Below are 20453 nucleotides of genomic sequence, written 5' to 3'. Positions count from 1 at the left end.
GATAAGCAGCAAATCCTCTCTTGTGAGAAGATGGAACCATAGAATGTTTGGGGGGATTTTTACTTGTTTTTTTGCTTGAGAAACAGTTGGCTATGCATTTCCAATCAACTGATAAATCAATGAATCTTTCCAGCACTGGAAATCACATAATACATTAACAATTCTTTATTCATTCTGTATGTTACTACAGGACCGCATATGGAGAGTGAAAGTAAAGCATGTGATTTACTTACCTGACGTTTTTCAGCATGTACAACACCTCAGAGGGCAGATGCGAGTTCTGCACATCAAACTCAGTCAGGTCAGCCTCCAGTAGACAGGGAGGAGGCTCCTTTGGCTGCAGGGTGGGAGGTTCTCTTCGGATGCGCAGGATCCTTACACACATAATAAAATTAGGGATGCACAATATATAAGGGTCTAATAATGGGAATTATATATCATGTACATTGGTAGAGCTGAAGAGCTGAAAACACAAAGCTACACTCTGCTCCAAAGGTGGTGGTGTGCACCTTTAAAGTTGGTTTGCAATCCAATAAACACAGAGAAGGAGGAGAAGAAGAACGAGTGTTATCTGGTCAACTCCAGAGGGGAGGATTATTCTCATAATGAAATGTGTGGTTCTGTCACCGAGTCAGATCGTCTGCCTCCTTGCCTTTCTTCAGGTACTATATTGTGATGGTATTTCTTCTGCAATGCGTCTCAAGGTAACCCACCAGTGAGAGAGGAATAACACTTGCTTGGATAATTCCTTGACCAGAGCTTTTTCCTTTTCCAAGCCATCAATGCCAAGTCATGGCATTAATGACATCGACTTGATAAAGCTGTTCCACACTTTTAATTAATTTACTTTTTAGCTGTTTTAAGAATAAATTCTCTGGTCTGGTGAGTTGCAGATCATAAAAGAGTCCATGTTCACCCATTCGACTCTTATGTTACTATTCTTCCTCTAAATAAATGTACCCATGTCTAAGTATTTTAATTTCAACAGAAATTCTGAGTGACTGCTGATAATGTCTTCTTTCCCATTCCCTGCTATCTTGAAATACAAGCTTACCTTCTTTAACAAAGAAGTCTACGGTAGTAGAGTAGTAGTCTCAACGGCCACTTAAATTAGCTTTAGTTAAGGCTTGTGCACCAAGGGTGCTTGGCACCGCTGCCCTGGTTCGTGGACCCTATTGTATTTGTAGAGATTATTATTCTGGTGGAAAAATGACATTTTTGCAGACTTTAGGACACTCAAGACCTCAACACAGTCATCAGAACTGGTAAAAACCACAGTGTTAGGCCTTGTTACAGGGCTCCATAGTGCCCCCCATCACACCCCTCAAAAGGTGCTTTGATTTTCACACTATTTGGTGGAATCATTGAACTCATCTTATTATGAGACTCCCTGACAGGAAGTCACCATCTTGGTTATAATGCACCAGACTGAGACTGAATGTTTGTCTCTTCATTACTATCCTCTCTTTTACAAAATTGTTTGCTGAGCTTGTTCAGTCACACATGTAAAAAAGCTCACAGACTCACTGAAAGAGCCAGTGCCATGGTAATAAAGACTTTCTACCTTCAGTGATGATGGAATAAATAAATAAATAAATAAACAGAAATAAACAGGGGGCAGCCGTGGCCTGGTTGGAGAAGCGGCTTGTGATGGGAGGGTCACCGGTTCAATTCCCCCACCAGACGGGCAGGAAAAATTTGGGTGTGGTGGAGTGATTAATGCGAAAAATACTCCCCCCTTCCATTAGCCGGCTGATGTGCCTGATGTGACTTAACCCCCCAATATGCTCCCCGGGTGCTTGATGCTGTCCACTGCTCCTGTGTGTGTTTCACTGCATGTAATTTGCCGGGTGTTGCATGTGTGTGTTCAACTAAGGATGGGTCAAACGCAGAAGACGAATTCAGTGTGTGTATGTAAAAATATATATACTGTCAATAAAGTTGATTCTTCTTCTTCTTCTTCTTCTGAATGAGTAATTAAAGGCATGAAAAAAGCAGAAGGATCAGCAGGATGTAGGGGATTTGAATGATGGATCTATAAAGTAAAGGATACTACGAGCACAAAGGACTAAATAGTGCTTGTGAGTTTCCAGCACAAAGGGAGACAACCTCCTCACCCCATCTGTAAGGCTGAGCACAGCCACCTTACGGGGGAAACTCATTTCAGCCGCTTGTGTTGGGGATCTTTGCTCTTTCGCTCACCACCCACAGCTCGTGACCATAGATGAGGGTTGGGACATAGATCGACTGGTAAATTGAGAACTTCACTTGTCGGCTCTCAGACACCAAAATGTTTAAAAAAGGGACTCACTTGCGAGCTATAGACAGGACTTTGGTCCTCTTCCTCACTCTCTGCCGGGAAGCTGAGTTTGAAACAGAGGCAGTGCTTGAGGAAAACGTCTGAACCTGCAACAGGATAGGTTTGGTGATGCATCTGATGGATTTGTGCCCCACTAGTAACATATAAGAGAGACAGATACTATGACAACAACAGACCATTGATGTGTTAACATTTTATAGAAATCCTAAGAGAATGATCAATTGGCATTTGGAAAATTAGTAGTTACACAAAGATGAAACTATGTATTTACGACGCACAGAGGGTGAGTCGCCAAATTTCCACATCCACATGAGAAATATCAAAACTGTTAAGGCAGCTTCCAAAGACACGTGCAGTTAGATTAGTTAAACTGGCATCACACTGGCATCACACTGAACTGACTTGACTGAAAATTTAATGCAATGGAATTATAATAAAATGATCTGTACTGTAAGGATCTGTTTTTATTCTTGTATTCCTTTTATTCTTGAGTCATAAATATATTCATACCCTGGCGGCAGGGGATACCATGCAAGGTGCCACCAGCCTATCAGGACTGCTAACCATTCACACAAGCATTCCTCCACCAATGCAACAGCCACTGGAAAAAATTTGGGCTTCAGTGTCTTGTCCAAGGACACTTCAGCATGTAGACTAAAGAGGCCAGGGACTGAAGCACTCAATCAGTCAGTGCTCTGCCCTGCACTAACAGCACTGTTTCCTGAGCCTTGCCTCAGTGTATACCTCTTGCCTGTTATCATTATACTGTATTAGAGACACAGACCTCAGCATCCATTTTCCTATAAAATAATATCTGGTGCCCACTGACAAGTCTGGGTCACTGAACAACATCTATTGGTGTTTTGAAGGTTTTTCATAACCTTTCAAATGTTGCCAGTATTCATCAGAAAAACTGATGTTTATCTGTGAGGCTCAAAAGTGATGCCAGAGACGCTGACCACAAAAGTAGCTCCAGACGGAGAGCTTAAGCAGACTTAAGATCAGCAGCCCATCAGCATATTTAAAGTTTGAGATGGACAAGAATGACTCTTGTACTGAATACAATATGGATAAAACATTACGGATGGCTTATTATTAACTGTTTTAAAAATCAGAGTGGGATGTTAAAGAAGCCACTGACCTTTCTCATGATCTTTCGGCCATAAAACATCATCTTGTCTCTCTTCCTAAAGCGATAGCGAGGGACGCCAGCCTCATCCTCTGAAACAGACATATAAGACCATTTGAAAGCTACCACATGAATCAGTCTGTGCTTCTCATACTAGCATTGGCATGATCCATTGGGCTGATACTATAAATCCTGTCAATTTAAATCACCCTGCAGTTTCAGGGGTTTTAAATCCTTGTGAATAACACAGTTCATGCACTGACCACTGGATTTCTATTTCTTTAACCTGAACACATTCACTCAAAAAATACATGTAGTATTTAAAAATATTATCAACAACCTGCACTATCGCTGAAAAATTGTTGGTACTTCAAAAAACATTAGTTTCAAAAGTTTCAACCTAACTCATAAAATACATGCTGGTATGAACTGCGAATCTGTTTATGTTAACAACATGTGATATTGTGACAAACCAACGCCTAGTAACACACAGACGATGCATTTGGATGTGTTTGGCACATCTTTACACAGCGAACATTTTTACATCCAAATGTTCAGAGGAACAGAACAGGACGTATAGCATGCAGGGCACTAACCTGATACTTTGTATCGCCTGTAAAGAACAAACACAACAACTCCGACAACAGAAACAACCGCTGCAGCTCCGATCAGCAAAGCAGTCCACTAGAATAGAAAACCAAAAACAACAAACAGTTCTACAAAAATGCAGTTTTTTGATAAAAACAAATTACACATAATAATATCAGAACTATCTCACTTTTTCTACCCCATCCACATGTTCATGTCATATGTTTTGACAGACTGTTGTTATCATTACATGTGTTAAATGACATCAACACCAAAGTCTTCTGTGCACCTCCAGTACATCCCTTGCTCCAGGGCACTTCAACACACATATTTATTACATGCATTAAGAGCAAAAAAGCTATTTGCAAACAATGTAAATGAAATTGACCATTTGTGGTTACCATGTTAGCTTCCGTCCTTTCCTCTACAAACTGCTGCATCCTGGCCTTGATCTCACTACCAAGTGGAACCAGGCTCTGAAACATCAAGCACAATGGCGGGGGTGTGAAATCAACTGGACACGTGACAGGCCGTGATAAGCAGTGGAAGAGCAATCGCAGCTCAATAAGGATTAAGACAGCAGTGATCAGTTGAAAATGTGACTGAACAACAAGTTAGTCGTCTCAGTTTCTTTGGCGTTTCATGAGAGCTAAATTATCCTGCATTGTTTTAACCCAACACGGAAAGACAAATCTGGCGAAGACTGTTTGCAATGCACTCGTCACGTATTTCACGAGTCTCAATAATAACAACTGTTATGTCGTCATAATCTTATACCTAAATGTCTTGCTAAAAATGAGGACGCGGCAATGCATGCCATACCAGGTATATGCTGCAGCTCTCCTCCTCATCACTGCCTTCCATGCCTGTTAACAAAGAAAATGCTACATTAAAACAAGGCCGTCTCTAAGACTTAAGTGAAAGAATTGAAATTTTCAGGAGTAGACCCATCTTTAAAAAATTTCAAACAATGACAACATTTCATAACAGCCAAAACATGCGTGTGTGTGTGTGTGTAGAAATATATGTGATTACTTACTACTCTATTCTGATGGAGACTGTGTGACAGTGGCCTGGTAATATTAGCTGCTCTCGCTCCACCCAACTGACTGACTGACACAGGGTCACAGGGCAACAGGTTTCAGAGATCTGGGTAAAAGATCACTCCCTTAGCTCAAGAAAAAACTGGTCACAAGCTCAGTGCTTGTAACCAGACCCAGACTCTGCTGCACTTGTACACAGCTATAATCCAATGGGCTTTACAAGCAGTCACATACAATTCTGAAGAAACAGTAGAAGGCTCGTCCAAAAGCACTGGTCACTGTACACTGCTCAGTTTAGCAAAAACATTCAGAAGGCTAACTTGTTTCGTTTATTTGCTTTACGTGTTGACTTAGTCTAGGTGTTTTTGTGCCAAACTCTATTCAAAATAAAGATGTTTTTAATCACAGTTCTGCGAATTTTGTGAGTGCCAAAGTGAAAAGCAATTTCGCTCATTTTTTTTTTCTTTCAAAGTTACATGCATACATGCGTTACATTGCATTTGCCGGAGAGCAATGAAGGTCAAACTTAATCGCAAGCAAGATATTTTAAAAGTTGGACTACAACACGAAGCGTCACATCCCTTGTTGACAGAATTTAAATATAGTTGTGGTTTGTCGATGAAGCAAAACAACTCACAGCTCTACTGTTTAATATTTCCCCTCAGTTGAGACTAGAGCAACCCGCGGAGAATCGGAACTGGGTGCCAAAGTGAGTTAACATACAGCTCATTATAACGTTAGCTAGACTCATTCTCACACTGTCGCCTGACTCCTCTTCTGTGGCTGCAGTCCGTTACACAACAAGAGGACAAGCCAACGCAAACAAAAAGCTGAGCAAACTAGCATGCACAGACAGAGTAAGCTATAACAAATACAAACAAAAACACCTTCAGATAACCATGTTACTGAACCGACCGAATAATTCTGCCCACATACTCTCGTGTCAAAGTTTTTGTCTACAGCTACATGCGTTGGAAAAGTGTAACGACTTTTCAGTGAAAAATTAACCTAATGTCCCTATCAAAATAAAACCCTTATTGACGAAAACATACGCGAGACCTAGATATATTAAGAAAATGTAGCGCGCAGCTCAACAGCTAGAATGTACTTTTCAGTGATACAAAATATACCTACAGTTCAGCGGAACATTAACAGAGAACGTAGATATATGTACGCTTTACACACTTTCATGTGCCTTTAAAGCATTTATTTTGAAGGGTAAGTTGTCTATGTTCCATGTAAGTGTGGGTTACTTGACGCACCCCAAATCACTGACAAGTCACCAGTATCTCGGATTTTAATTGGTGGATTTTGTTGCCTTTCGGCCAATCACTGAGGTTTTCAATGTGAAGTCGGGCACATCACTTGCGGTGGACTGATAGTGTGCTCAAGGTGAGGAGTCCAATTTTTCCAAAAATTCATGAAATTATGAATAATTTAAAATCACATGGAGTCTGCTTTTTTAGTGTAAATCCATATAGCAGACGATGCATTGTTAGGTGACTCTAGTTATCGTTAAGTATAAACAATAGGCAACACGACACCTTTAAACGTTCTGCCAAGTGTTGTCTAATCTATATTAGAAACGTAGCGCAGCCCTTTCTTACCGTGAGCCAGCTTTGCTACATATGAAACGATGTGTTTGTAACGAGTAACTCGAACACCCTTCATCGGCGTAGTAAGCGATAAACAAATGGCTCCTCTCGTTGTCATACTTCATGCGCTCGTGTCTACAGTGTAAGCTTCCACTACAATCGGTCAAGAGACGGCACCACAGTTCACGTGTTGGGTAACAAAAGCGAGTCACCTTTTGGCAGTTGATGATGCACCTGTGCTGTGGTCACTAAAGTATTGGTTAAGTGTTAAATAATCGTTTATTCTCTGTAGGTTTTCTGTCCTTGAAGGAGAAATCATTGTGGCACCATGGGTGTGTTGTCCACGCTGATGAGGGGTCTGGTAAGAGGTGCGGACAGAATGGCTGAGTTCACCAGTAAACGTGGATCCAGGACTCATAATAAGGGAAGGGGATCAAGACCCACTGGACTGAGGCTTCCCAGCAGAAAGTTTCTGCCCATAAAGACCATGGTTCCGGAGTTTGTCGTGCCTAACTTGGAGGGATTCAAACTCAAACCCTACGTATCATATCGCTCCCCTAGAGGAACAGAGGCGCCTCTTACAGCCCAAAGCCTGTTTGCTGAAGTTGTGGCCCCTCAGATCAAGAAAGACTTTGAAGAGGGTACTTTCAACGAAAAGCAGCTGGAGAAATATGGATTTGAACCAACGCAGGAGGGGAAGCTCTTCAAGCTGTATCCCAAGAACTATGTGCGTTAAAGAATGTACAATGTTATGTATTTACAAACAGAGGTATGGAATGCTGATTAATTGCAGATAGAAAGCTACAGAGCAACTGATGTAACACTTCAAGTAAATCTGTCACAAACTGGAAGGTATATTTAGTTGAAGAAAAAAAATCCTGGACTCTTTTGCTTCTTGAATAAAACTTAAGTGGATATGATCTCCGTGCGCTGATCGTTGAGATCAGATGAACAGTCTCAGCAATCCAGATGTACACATCAGAACGGCCCACTAAAAATTAGACAACTATAATACATACTGAGATGACTTTCCAGAGGCTACTGATGTTATTCTTCACATTCTCTGATGCAGTGGATTCCAGGTTAATTACCATATAATGATTCATTTTGCTCTAAACCTCTAAGAATTTTTCACCTGTGTACAAATTGGTATGAACAGTGAACATAGTACTTGTCATTGTAACTTTGTTTGTCAGAAATGATGTATATATATAATGGGCAATAAAAAAAAACTGCTTCTACCAATTACCAGAATCATATGGTGGAAATCAGCACCTCAGGTTTCCTGGGACCAGGACAGAGTCTGGTGTCTGGTGATTTACAAATGCAAAAAAAAAGGAGCTTATGCAAGAAAGCTGATTAAAAGGGAGCCTTAATATCATTCGCAAATTGTTAAGCAGAGGTCTTGTCAAAATGACATTAACACTTAGTGATGAGAAGTTCCCTTTCAGGATCAATTTAAGTCATCATACACTTTCACACACACAAGTCATTCATGTATTAAAATTGGTGCTTGTCTTCAGATAAGGCATTTCTGTGACCAGTATCCCTTAACACAATCCCAAAGCGTACATACAAAGTATGTGGATGAATGCTTCCTTTGATTTTATACTGGATGAGAATGAATTTATTTTTACGTACGAGTATTTACAAAATGCCACTATGAAAATATGTTTTCCAAATTGCATAATCTGTGATAATTTATTAAGTGTGGGGACTTCATAGTGAAGACAGTGAATGGAATAACAGTATGTCATGCCCATGTTATGTCTGGGCTGTACATTCTGCTTTACTTTGGTACATTGTATAATATGACAGGCTACAGTTCTATAGTGTCAACTCTATTTTGGTAAAAATTGCTGTGATTTCTGTTGAACATCATCTGGTGCCCAGTCCCAGCGCCACACATGGAGCATATGGTCATAGAATGAGCAACTAGCCAGCAGACAGGACAGTGAAGTGGTACCCTCAGTAGAGTTGAAGGCAGGGCCTGCACTAGGGGTGCCAGAGGATGCTGCAAGGCCCTCTGGGATGTATCGTCCCACATCATCCTCCAGAGCGGTGTCAAAGCTGGCGGTGGGAGATTCATACTGAATCCTCAAGTGTCCTCCGCTCTCTGTGAGGCTTTCTTTCGGTTCCACAGCAGGAGGGGAGCAGGGAACTTGTGCCTCCAGGGACACCTGGGACCAGTCTGCTCCATATGCCAGGGAGTTGTGGAGGATATAGGAGGCAACAACAGGACAGGCTCCTCCACCGCCCTCTGGATAATGACAGGAAACAAACAATGGGTTCAGACAAACGTGACAGTAACTTTCATGGCAGAAAGAAATTGTGCTCCTTTGAGGTGTCCTGTTCTGATGTATTCACAGAACGTTTGATGCAATATGTTGGATCATCAAACTGTTCTGACTCATTTTTACTTCCAAATGTACACAATTTATTTAATTTATGCTTTTGGGGTGTTAAAAAGCTCGTGTTTACTCTTTCTCTCTATCATTTAGTGTACTATTTAATGAATTCACTTACTAGTCACTACAAATATAACCGTGAATCAACAACTGGCTTTTTTTCTCAAGTTACCCAAAACCATGGTGTCATTTAGGATCACACCTAATCATTACTTTTGTGATTAATTAATCTGCTGATAAGGGTTACTTCCATGGCCGACCGTGAAAAGCAGGTGCTTGGTTTGGATCATACATTTTAGCATTTCTCTTATTTTCTGCTATCTACTTTTACCACAATTTCTACTATGAGCAAAAAAAATGCATCCAAAAATAATACTAGAAATAATAAACCAATTACTTTCTAATTATTTTTCCTCTTTCTCAACACTCACTCATTAATCACACTGCCTGTAAAATGTCAGGAAATAATGAAGAAACTGGACTAGTCCCAGCCTAGTCAAGCGAGCATGAACTGATGAAGCCTCGTGGATGAGAGGTGAAACGTCTTCAAAGACAAATAACTAAGTCCAGTTGCGTTCGATTGAATTTCCTTGAGATAACCATGACCTGGATGAATGAGAATATTCACAGGCTTAATGAAGAAACTGCCACTGTCAAAAAACGGTTAATCCTCCCAAATGAGAATCTGAAATCACAGAATGTTTGTCATTTTTTCTTGATTAAAAAAAAAAAAAAATCACTGAAAAAAAACAACAAACAAACTGTCAATTACTGAAACAATTGTTGTGTGATTTTCTGTTGATCAACCTAATGTTAAAGCTCCAGTGTGAAGCTAATGCTTGGTACCTACATTAACTGACTGAATAACTAACTGACCACAAAAAAAAAAACAAAAAAAAACTGAATAGCAGTCAAGTTGCAGTCTGCATCCATGCTAGGCCAGGCTCATATCCTTTGTAGTGACTGATAGAGAGCTTTGTCACTTGGTGCAACAACAATCGCTTGAAGCTCAATATCATCATAACCACTGAGTTGTTGTGGATTACAAAGCTTCACGTATGGATGTTACTGCGAAGAAACTACAAATTCTAAAACGTTGATGCCTCACACACATCTTCAACCCCACAGCACAGAAGATCTATACAATCAGAAACAACGTGGGCACCCATTCAGTACTTGACTAAATATGAAATATGGTCACAATCTGCCCTTATGTTTTTGAGTCACAATGTTGAAAAGAGTTTTTGTGAAAAATTATGATGACACCTGTGCCAAAGTTACCTAAAATCGCCGTAGGTGTTACTGAAATATCACACTGACAAGAATGAGACACACAACCCAAAAACATGATGCCAATGGTCACCCTCATACTTACCAAAGGCAGACCGGCAGTGAAGAATATGGAAGTCGTTGTGCATGCAGGCTGCTAGCAGCAAGTGCTGGTTGTTTGGATGCCACTTCAGCCTCCACACTCCACCACCTGTAGGAGTCTCACTAAGAGGCTTCCGCATGTTCCTGCCATCCCACAGCAGAACCTGCTCATCATAGCTGCAGGAGCACAAGACACAAGACTTACAGACACTCTGTCTCTCTCTGTCACTCTTTTTCTCACAACCCAACCCATCAAGGCACATGGTCTGCTCCAAGGTTTCAAAAAGGAGGTTTTTCGCCACTCGCCACGGCTGCCAAGTGCTTGCTCATGGGGGAATGTGGGGTCTCTCTGTAGTAAAAATTAAATTAGAGAGTTTGGTGGGTGGCACGGTGGTGCAGTGGTTAGCACTGTCGCCTCATAGCAAGAGGGTCCCAGGTTTGAATCCCGGTCTGGGCCCTTCTATGTGGAGTTTGCATGTTCTCCCTGTGCCTGCGTGGGTTTTCTCCGGGTACTCCGGCTTCCTCCCACAATACCAAAAACATGCACATTAGGTTAATTGGCTACTCTACATTGCCCCTAGGTGTGAGTGTAAGAGTGTGTGGTTGTCTGTCTTTGTGTGTTGGTCCTGCAACTGACTGGCGACCAGTCCAGGGTGAACCCCGCCTCTCGCCCGTAGTCAGCTGGGATAGGCTCCAGCTCCCCCGCGACCCTGACGGATAAGCGGTATAGAAAATGGATGGATGGATGGAGTTTGGTCTTGACCTGCTTTCATGCACATCACCATACCCTTTTTACCAGGGCACGTGCCCCGGTAGTCATGTGCTGCATTCTGTGTCTGTGCTGTGCATGTCAGCGTGCATGTGCAGCTGCAGGTAAACTATAACGTGCATGGAGCTGTCCATGTGTCAGCGTGAGGTTTAAAACTGGAGAATCCCAAACATGAATTTGACAAGCACAAACATGTATGCGAGTGGGGGGAGTGGAAGCTTTGGGGTTAGCTTGAGGTGGTATTTAGCTTGAGAGAGGGTTGGCCACGATTTTAGATGGATGCCATAAATCTAACATTAGTCTAGGCTACAATGCAGACAGGTCATAAGAGAGCCGTTAAAAAATAACATTCCAGGTTAATTTCTTGAGAGCTAGAGTTGAACTGCATCTCGCCTGGCGAGTGGGACAAGAGCAGGTGGCAGCACCAGGGGGCGGAGACAAAAACCTCCAGTAAAGTTGGACAGTTTCCAGCAGCCTTCATTCTGTACAAGAAGTCACACAAGCACTTGCATCCAGTCAGATCTGATTTTGATTAAAATGTTATATCACACCCATATGTCAGTTTCAACGCAGTCTTGAGCCTGTTAACTAGTGTCCAGGTGATCTGTGACATTTCAGTTCATGTTTAAACTACATTTTACATACATTTATGTAATTCAGCTGAGCAGACCCTATTCTCCAATTCCATAAATAATCAAAAACACTCTAAATATCTGACAGTTAATCAATAACGAAAACTGTTGTCTTGTACTTCTTTTCTCTTTCCTCACATCTGCACAGATGTTAATTCTCACACCCCACAAGTTTATCTGTTTGCAACCCCTTCAGCATCAAACCAGTCCAATGTTATACAGGCCTGTGTGTACAACTATGATATACTGTATGTACATTATAATATGAATGTATTTATTCTCTCCACTACAGCTGACTAAATGTTACCATGAGCCACCCAACATGTATTCCTTAACAGAATTAGTGTTCAAAAGAATTTACCCTCGGGGATAAATAAAGGAATTCTGATTCTGAAATAAAATTAAAATCTCTCCAATCTCTCCAAAGAAAATATGTATAAAACATCATATTGTTGTGTTGACTTCTAAACAATCATTATCCGGCGTCAGGCAAGTTTTCCATCGGGAGGAGGGAAGAACCGGGAGGGGAGCCATCAATGGAGGGAGTCAAGTCAGAGGACTCTCGCCCTGCACTGCAACTTCCCTCCACAGCGGGGGTTATTCTCTCGCTGAAAAGGCATGGCTGGCAGCTAACTTGGAGGTCAATGTTAAAGTTAACTGAATGCATATGCTGAAGGAAAAGGGGGAGCAGACCTCAGATCACACAGGGATTATGTACTGTGACTGTGGACCTGAGGGAGGCCCGATGCACGGCACAAGAGCGCGACAGAAAATTTTCACAACTGCGCATGCACGCTAGGGATGAACCCAAAAGCCACAGCTCTTAGAGGGTGAAGCCTATACGAAACAGAACCATTGTGATTTGGTGCAATATAAATAAATTGAACTGAAAATGGCTGAGTTAACTTACAGTTGAAGAAAAAAAGACCAAAAACATGAGGAAGGTTTGGTAGTAAACAGTAGTCATAATGATACACAAAGTTATTATTCACACCCGTTATCATGCAGCGTTCACTGGGATACCTACCTGCCTGTAGCCAGGATGTGTTCCCGATGTGGGTTGCTGTGAATACTGCACACACCCATTGAATGCCTTCGAGAGAACAAACCAGAAGATGTCAATGTTTTCTGCCAAAACAGACAATCCAAATGAGCGCTCATGACACTAACATTAGTACTCACGCTTTACAGGTGAAAGTGGGGCAGGAGGGACCGACCCTGAGATCCCAGCCTTTAAGTCTGCAATCATCACCCCCTAGCAAAAATACATACAGCAAGGAAACAGTGGACATTCATGCACACCAGAATCAGCCAGTTTTCAGCGTGTTCAGCCCAGACCAGTGAAGCAGAAGTATATGCAGAGTTATCCATAAGCCTGAATTGACTGTAAATGTCCAGTGCACGTCACAGTCAGGAAATAAATGCCACGACTACGACTCACTTTTTACATTTGTATCCAACAGTCCTGAACGCCCCTGTAAACAGGGCACAGCTCAGACATTGTGAACACTGGTCACTGGACATCAGCGCAACATGCTGACAGAAAGTAGCATGTCAATTTACACTGTGTTCTCTCAGTTTTAGATTTTGGACAAATTTCATACACCAAATGTTTTTGTCTGGCATGCTGCACTTACTACATTAAAACATTTTCAAGAGAATGATACGCCAACATTCTGACTTGTGGTAAATCTTGGCAAAGAAGAAAGCTTGAAGGCCAAAATTTCTGCTAAGGGCTATTTACAGGTTAGTGTAGCCCTGCAGGTATTCCTTACCATTGTGACAAATTATGTATTAAAGGAGAGTTACCAGAATAAACCAGCTGCGTGTCCCAGTAGGAGAAGGCGGAAATCCAGGCCTCAAAATCATGGGCTTTCCACTGCGACAGAGATGTCAGAGCGCCTTCAGCCAGGGAGAGCACACTGATGCACCCTGCAGAGTCACTGCACACTACCCGCACATCACTGCTGCTGAAATACACAGGAGTCATTCTGACATGTCTGTTTTAGCAGAAGTGTTTCAATTTCAATTTTCAATTCAATTTATTTATATAGCACCTTATACAATCAAAATCATCTCTAGGTGCTTTACAGAGACCCAGAGCCTGAACCCCCGAGCAAGCAGACAGTGGCAAGGAAAAACTCCCTTTTAACAGGAAGAAACCTTGAGCAGGACCCGGCTCACAAGGGAGAACTATCCTGCTGATAGTCGGCTGGGTGAAGGGGGGGAAGAAGAGGTAGACAGGACAGAGAGGATGAAAGAGAGAGAGAGAGAGAGAGAAACATATATGCAATAAACATCATAATTTTCATCACACGACTCACTGAAACAGGAAAAGAGTTTCAGATGTAATGAAGTGAAATGACATTTGGTTTTGACAGTCATTAGTTATGAGTCATTGCAAGTACAGCTGCACTCAGAGCCTTGCCAATCTGTATCAGACTTGGATGAGCGGAGGAGCCAATTTACTGGAATATACCTGATAATATACGCCCGAATGTATCAAAAAACATCCAAAAGTCACTTGCCATTTGAACTAAAAAGCAGCAGTGTTGTTTTGTTCAAAATCTGACATTAACTGTGGTATTAAAAGGAGCTGCAGGTGTTCCGACTTTGTGTGTTACCTGTCTATTCTTCCAGTGGACCAGTCTAATGACAGAGCCAGCCGCTCTGTTCCCACCTCCAAATTGCTCAGAGTCTGCAGACAGCGCCCACCTTCCTAGTGGATACACGCATTCTTGAGTGCCAACTACCACATCAACAGCTACACTCATACAGTCTTCAACACATAATGATGGGTGCAGAAGAATAAACACACCCTGCACTTTAAGATTCACTGCGCAACCACATCATTAACATTAGCAACTAAACTAAGCAGCCATTTATCATTTCTGCGGCCGGCTGAACAAGTAATGTGTCTTGGTTCACTTCAGCTTGTGCACATATTTTCTCTGTCCTTAACAGAAGGGGCTATGTGTTTTCAAATTACCATTTAAAGTGCACTATGCAGGCAAAAGCATTGGTGCGCCTGACCATTACACTGCATTCTAAATACAAAGACATTAACATGGAGTTGATGCAGTAGAACATATGTAGAAATAAATAGAAAAGGTTTCTTTATGATACAGTACTATTCACAGTACAGACTTATACACTCTTAAGCTGTAACTTGCATGCATTTTTGCTCATATGAAGCTATCTTGGAGTTTGATGAGACTACTTGATTACTGTGGTGGAAAGGCTACTTTCAAATAAAATATCAGTTTTAAAAAACAACCTTCTGTACACAGACATCTGTTCAATGCCTAAAAATATGTCACCGGATATGAATCTTCTGATGCCACATTTCTCACCTGACTATGTGACAGCGTGTAAAGCTGCAGCTCTCCAGTGGCAACTGCCATTCCCAGCACTGCCTGCCCTGACAATGGCACGTGGCACCTGAGAACATGCAAATGAGTCAGCAATAAGGCAAGACGTCAACAGCCACAACAGTCAAACCTGATTTCTTACCATTTCAAATCTAAAATGGCTGCTGTGTCCATGCGCTGCAGCTCAGTAAGTGGAGGGCTCAGTGATGCCTCTTGCCGAAATTCAAACAGGTACAAACGACCTGTCCGGCTCGGGGTGGCATCCTGTTCCTCTGCCTAGAGGAAGCATGTGAAAGGGACATACATCAGGGCTTGAGCGACTGTAGCCCCAATATGCAGCTATTCGGGCTGCATGACTAAGCCATGGCAAAGTGTGTACATAAAAGAAATTACATTTTTTATAGAGCAACTTCTGTTTTGCCTTGGTCTTTAATATTCAGTCCAGTCTAAACATTTAGAAACAGTCAGGTATTATTTCACAAAACAAAGCAAGTAAAAATGTAACATTCTATTAATTTAGAGGGTGGCTTGATGAATCATCTGGCATAAAGCCCACAACTATTTGGACATTTACACATTTTGCTGAAACTGTACTTGTGTACACTGGCTAACTAGCAGGAAACAATCCTCTATGCATTGGAAAATTCATTACATCAACTGGGCTGCTTCAAGAGCACAGACAGATGACAATGGCTGTATTCCCAATCACATTACATTATATTACACTCCATTTAGTAGACACTTTTATCCAAAGTGACTTACAGAATTAGCAATAACAAGTTTCAGCACAACAGAATTAGACTAAAGCAATTAGAGCTAAAACATAATTAAAAGTGCTTACGTAGAAGAACAAGAGTGGAAAGCAGGATAACATGAAAGATTGAAGGGGTGTTAGAGGGTTAGGGTTGTTAGGAGAGAAGGTGCAGTTGGAAGAGGTGAGTCTTCAGGTGCTTTTTAAAGGAATAAAGGGTGACCCTGCTCTTACTGTGGCTGGTAGGCTGTTCCACCAGCGTGGGACGCTGTGGGAGTAAAGTGTGACTTGGGAGTGCCTTGTGCGAAGGGATGGCAGAGCCAGACAACGTTCATTTGCTGAACGTAGAGCCCGAGAAGGGTTGTAAGCCTGAATGAGAACGCTCAGGTAGCTGACCCTGAAGTCATTCTGTAAACTAGCGTTAGTGACTTGAATTTGATTCTGGCTACTATAGGTAACCAGTGTAGTAATGGAGTGACATGAGTCCGTTTGGGTTCATTAAAAACCAGACGCGCTGCTGCATTCTGGATCATTTGTAAAGGTTCATCTGCACATGTTGGGAGGCCCGTCAGAAAGGCGTCGCAGCAGTCAAGGTGGGAGATAACCATGGCCTGTACAAGAAGCTGAGTGGCATACTGAGATAGGTTAGGTCGGATTTTTTACATGTTGACGAAATCCCAGACTTTCTACTTCAAATTTTGAACTGCGCCGTATGTATCCATAAGAGTGAAAGGTCAAGGGGAAATGTTATGATGAAATTGTATTTCCCAGTTGTATGCATGATGTATTTAACAGTATGCACTATGTAAGGGCAGCTGCAGCGCACTCTAAAAGCAAAAATAACAAGCATGTAATAACTTGCAAGGTAAAAATTAGATGACCTTTGCATGCTATGAGTGATGTTTTTATTATGTCAAACTTAATTCGTGTGTATTGAACCAAAAGGGTTATGATTTCTACAGTGGAGAGACAATGTCTGAAGAAGCCCAATACATATTCCCCTGTTAAAAATGACCTCTTGGGAAGCAATACAGCCCATTCCTCCACACTGTACATTAAAATATTACAAGGACTGCCATCTTGATGATTTGATTAAACACATATTAATTCAGAAATATGCACTAATTAAACAGGAAAAAAAACCCAAAAGAATAGGGAACATCTAAATTTTGACAGTGGATTATGTCGTTGACATTGTGCTTTACATGCCTAACAAACTGACACATGGAGCTTCAGTGTCCCCAGCAGTAATAGTCTACTGCACCAGTTTTTTTGTTTTGTTTTGTTTTGTTTGTTTTTTATCCCTTTAGCCTTATCCTTGCCAATAAATTTGCAAGTATTCTGGTTTGATTAATCAGAGTGGGCAGTAACGGCTGCAAACAAGTCTGATGTTGAGCTGTATCACACCACATTCCTACGGATGAAAACAGGTCAGAAGGGTCAGTTAATATGAGCTTCTGCCCATACAACAGATGAAAGGATGCACTGGGACAGTTAGAACTGTTCGTATGTCACCTCACCCCTTTCTGCAGCTGATATGTCCCGCAGGCCAGGATGTCGTTGCTCGATGAAACAGGACACCACTCCACTGTGTCAGCGCTCAGCTCCGTGTCAAACACCTGTAGATTGCGCGTCTTCGACTTCCAAGCCATGACCGCTTGCTCTGCATAGCGTTTCTGCTGTGTGCGTACAGCAGCTAAAAAGTAAATTATAACCAGTTAAACACACACACAAAGAAGTCTATCGAGGGGGCATTAGTGAGTCAGACCACTAACATTACGACTACGCAGCTTACATAGGCTATATGAGCTAACAAAATAATCTTTTGGTAGTTAGCTAACAAGCTGAAATAAACTCATGAAGTCTTACGCAACGCAAACTATCGGCAATGAGACTTGAGTTAATGAAGAACATATTCGACAAATGAATCAAATGTCCAAAGTCCAATTAACTTTTGGGTGATACAGAATATGCTCTGAACAATTATCAACAAAACTCACACATGTGCCAGCCCAGATGCAACGACTCTATGCGTGCTCACGTCACCGCTAGACGTCAGGGTGCATTCAAGCACCGCTGCAAAACAACAAAAAGTCGCAGGCGCCTGAATGAAATTCTCTGGTCATATCCTCGGCTCACACTTTGGGCAAGAGTCAGGGAAAAGCCAGGGCATATAACCGGTCTACCGGTCGTCCATCATGGGTTCATATCGATAGTATAGGTACGGATGTTGACTATTATTCTCAATACATAAGCATCTCGGGACAAGCCAGCTCTGCGCAGAATCGATCACCGGCATTCCCCACACAATGCATGCCGGATAGATTTCTGTCCGTCTTGATCCGGACTTGCTCTCACGTCATGCACGCGCAGGCAATGACAATCTCGCGAGATCAAGGCGGCCGCAGAGCCGGGCGACTATCACAGCCCCTCTGTCCAGGGGGGCTATGTTCGATGCCTTTTTCTAACCATAACTACAGCAGTACTTACAACACTTAAATAATAATACTGAAATATTTCGTTACGAAAAAGTCGAGAATCTAATCTAATCTAATGGAAATGGTTGGTTGGAAACCTTGATTTTGGAACTAATTCAGAAATCTGGGCAACAGCCTCTATCAAAACATCAGTAGCTGTGTTTTATTACCTAATGTCACCGCTCTGCTTTAATGTTAATTTAGAAATCACTAAAGGTTGTCCCATCTTACTATATTTGTTCATGTTAGTCACTGCAATCTACCTTAAAAATTCTGATCAGATTCAAAAACTAGATGTACTACAGAAATTCTCATTAGCTAACCAGAAAGCAGATGACACATTTACTCTTAAAAGATAGTAATCAAATTCCATTAACTATTTAAAAAAATCTCAAATGCTTCTGGATTAACGCTAAATAAAAAAAAAAAAAAAGTAAAAAAAAGTTTCTATATATATATTGATAATCTAATCTAAAAACACTTTAAAATTCTGAACAATATTTACCCTTTTAATGAACTGCTTAGAGTACGATTTAATATTAAGGACAACGTATGCTCTTTTTGTAAAACTAACATTGAAAACACTCACCATATTTTCTACTCCTGTGATATTATGAAGATCTTTTGGTTGGAACTGCATAACTGGATATAACTGCAGATTACATCCATCCTTCTTCTATACCCTCTTTATCCATTAAGGGTGGGGTATTGGGCTGGACCAGGTACACCCTGGACTGGTCGCCAGTCAACCGCAGGGCTTACACACCGAGACAGACAAACACACGCTCTCACACTCACACCTAGGGGCAATTTAGAGTAGCCAGTTAACCTAATGTGCATGTTTTTGGTATTGTGGGAGGAAGTTGGAGTAGCTGGAGAAAACCCACGCAGGCACAGGGAAACAGAAGGGTCCAGACCTGGACTCAACCTCAGATCCTCCTCTGTGAGGTGACAGTGCTAACCACTGCACCACCCTGCCATCCACTACAGACTACATTTCCAGACTTAATCTCAAGGGACAATGCTACATTTGGTATTATTGTGGAAGGCAAAGGTGATAAATTCTGTTGTAATGTAATTGTGCTCAGCCAAATTTTTCATTCACAAAAATTGAATCCTAAAATCACTCCCCACATTTGCCTATTTTCTGAATGATTTCATTCAGACAGAAATTCAGAAATTGAAAAATTTCACAACACAAAAGCTATATGAGATGCTTAAAATTCTCACTGATATGACTGACTAATAATGATATCCCCTGGTATGTTCTTCTTATTTATGAATTCATTTATTTTAGGTGTTTCTTATGTGGTTGTTGTTTCTTTTGTTTGGTTGTTCTTTTTTCATTTCATCCACTGTTCCTTTTGAATAGTTGTTGTTCATTTCAACTGTTGATGTCATGTTTGTTGTTGCATTTTGTTAATAAATAAATAAACATAAAAAGAAAAACTGTGGTCACCTTGATCACGAGTCGGGATCAAGTCAGACAGAAATCTAACTGACGTGTATTGTGTGGTGATTGCTGGTGATTGATTCTGCACAGATCTGGTTTATCTCGAGCAAGCCTGTTGTCTGTAGTTAAAGGTATCAGTAGTATGGTGGCCCTGAAGGTCAAAACACTTCACAAAACACTATAACATTACAGGAAATATAACACGTCTTAAAACACAGTTTTAAGATTAAGTAATGTGTGGGACAGACTTTTTTGTTTGTGGTTGATCAACTCGGTTCCCTAGGGGTATACCATAAAGCATGTTCGACATAGCCAGGCTTTCTTGGCTATAACCTAAACCCCCAGTCAGAGATAACAAATATCTTGACAGTGACTTTCTTTGTTAACTCTTTCAGCTTCAGACTCTGTGCACATTCCCGCAAAACAGACCTGAATGCATTTTTTTGTGTATAATGTTTAAATGTGCTGTGTGGAGTTTTAAAGTTTAGGAGAGCTACATTGTGCGGTTTTCACTTTAGAAATAAACGCAACATTAAAAATGCACTG

General features: G+C 41.4%; 3 protein-coding genes across 15 annotated transcripts in view; 1 reads left to right on the top strand and 2 right to left on the bottom strand.

The window, feature by feature from the left end:
• pnpla7b (patatin-like phospholipase domain containing 7b) overlaps positions 1-6821 on the bottom strand; it is a 29397-nt gene extending 22576 nt beyond the window's left edge. For 3 of the 10 annotated variants that reach the window (XR_006843140.1, XM_046386032.1, XM_046386034.1), the window contains exons 1-7: positions 6688-6821; positions 4860-4903; positions 4439-4513; positions 4046-4133; positions 3462-3541; positions 2312-2406; positions 234-374 (exon numbers count right to left, since the gene is read on the bottom strand). Coding sequence is in view for 9 of the 10 variants with exons in the window: in XM_046386032.1 (XP_046241988.1) it covers positions 234-374; positions 2312-2406; positions 3462-3541; positions 4046-4133; positions 4439-4513; positions 4860-4903; positions 6688-6793 (629 nt within the window). In the remaining variant the exon portion in view is untranslated. Of the gene's footprint in view, positions 1-233; positions 375-2311; positions 2407-3461; positions 3542-4045; positions 4134-4438; positions 4514-4859; positions 4904-5076; positions 5187-5717; positions 6065-6687 lie in introns of those variants that run through there. The other 7 variants (XM_046386035.1, XM_046386038.1, XM_046386036.1 and 4 more) reach the window with 7 other exon arrangements.
• On the top strand, positions 6343-7920 carry mrpl41 (mitochondrial ribosomal protein L41). Of its 2 annotated transcripts, none has more exons than XM_046386045.1 (2): positions 6343-6472; positions 6968-7920. In XM_046386045.1, exon 2 carries the CDS (start codon positions 7004-7006, stop codon positions 7409-7411), a length of 408 nt encoding a protein of 135 aa, XP_046242001.1. In that variant the 5' UTR covers positions 6343-6472; positions 6968-7003; the 3' UTR covers positions 7412-7920. The 2 variants fall into 2 exon arrangements, with proteins under 2 accessions (XP_046242001.1, XP_046242002.1); XM_046386046.1 differs by lacking the exon at positions 6343-6472 and adding an exon at positions 6730-6869.
• Positions 7921-8428: 508 nt separating this feature from the next.
• On the bottom strand, positions 8429-18316 carry dph7 (diphthamide biosynthesis 7). 3 transcript variants are annotated; one of them, XM_046386041.1, is made up of 10 exons: positions 17978-18316; positions 17498-17673; positions 15369-15502; positions 15209-15296; positions 14480-14574; positions 13665-13825; positions 13038-13110; positions 12883-12948; positions 10459-10631; positions 8429-8935 (listed from the first exon to the last, which is right to left on the bottom strand). In XM_046386041.1, exons 1-10 carry the CDS (start codon positions 17979-17981, stop codon positions 8517-8519), a joined length of 1389 nt encoding a protein of 462 aa, XP_046241997.1. In that variant the 5' UTR covers positions 17982-18316; the 3' UTR covers positions 8429-8516. The 3 variants fall into 3 exon arrangements, with proteins under 3 accessions (XP_046241997.1, XP_046241998.1, XP_046242000.1); XM_046386042.1 differs by having other exon boundaries at positions 13665-13822; XM_046386044.1 differs by lacking the exon at positions 17978-18316 and adding an exon at positions 17847-17971.
• Positions 18317-20453: the final 2137 nt, after the last annotated feature.

The sequence above is a fragment of the Scatophagus argus genome, chromosome 4, assembly GCF_020382885.2.
Source record: "Scatophagus argus isolate fScaArg1 chromosome 4, fScaArg1.pri, whole genome shotgun sequence".
NCBI lineage: Eukaryota > Metazoa > Chordata > Actinopteri > Scatophagidae > Scatophagus > Scatophagus argus.
The sequence above is the reverse complement of the archived record's forward strand: the minus strand, read 5'-3'. Positions and strand labels throughout refer to the sequence as shown.

Coding starts and splice junctions, on each gene's coding strand:
- mrpl41 (XM_046386045.1), top strand. CDS start 7,004: ATGGGTGTGTTGTCCACGCTGATGAGGGGTCTGGTAAGAGGTGCGGAC.
- dph7 (XM_046386041.1), bottom strand. Junction 13,826..14,479: donor TCCACTGGAAGAATAGACAG/GTAACACACAAA, acceptor TGTGTATTTCAG/CAGCAGTGATGTGCGGGTAG. Junction 8,936..10,458: donor TCACTGCCGGTCTGCCTTTG/GTAAGTATGAGG, acceptor GTCATTATCCAG/AGGGCGGTGGAGGAGCCTGT.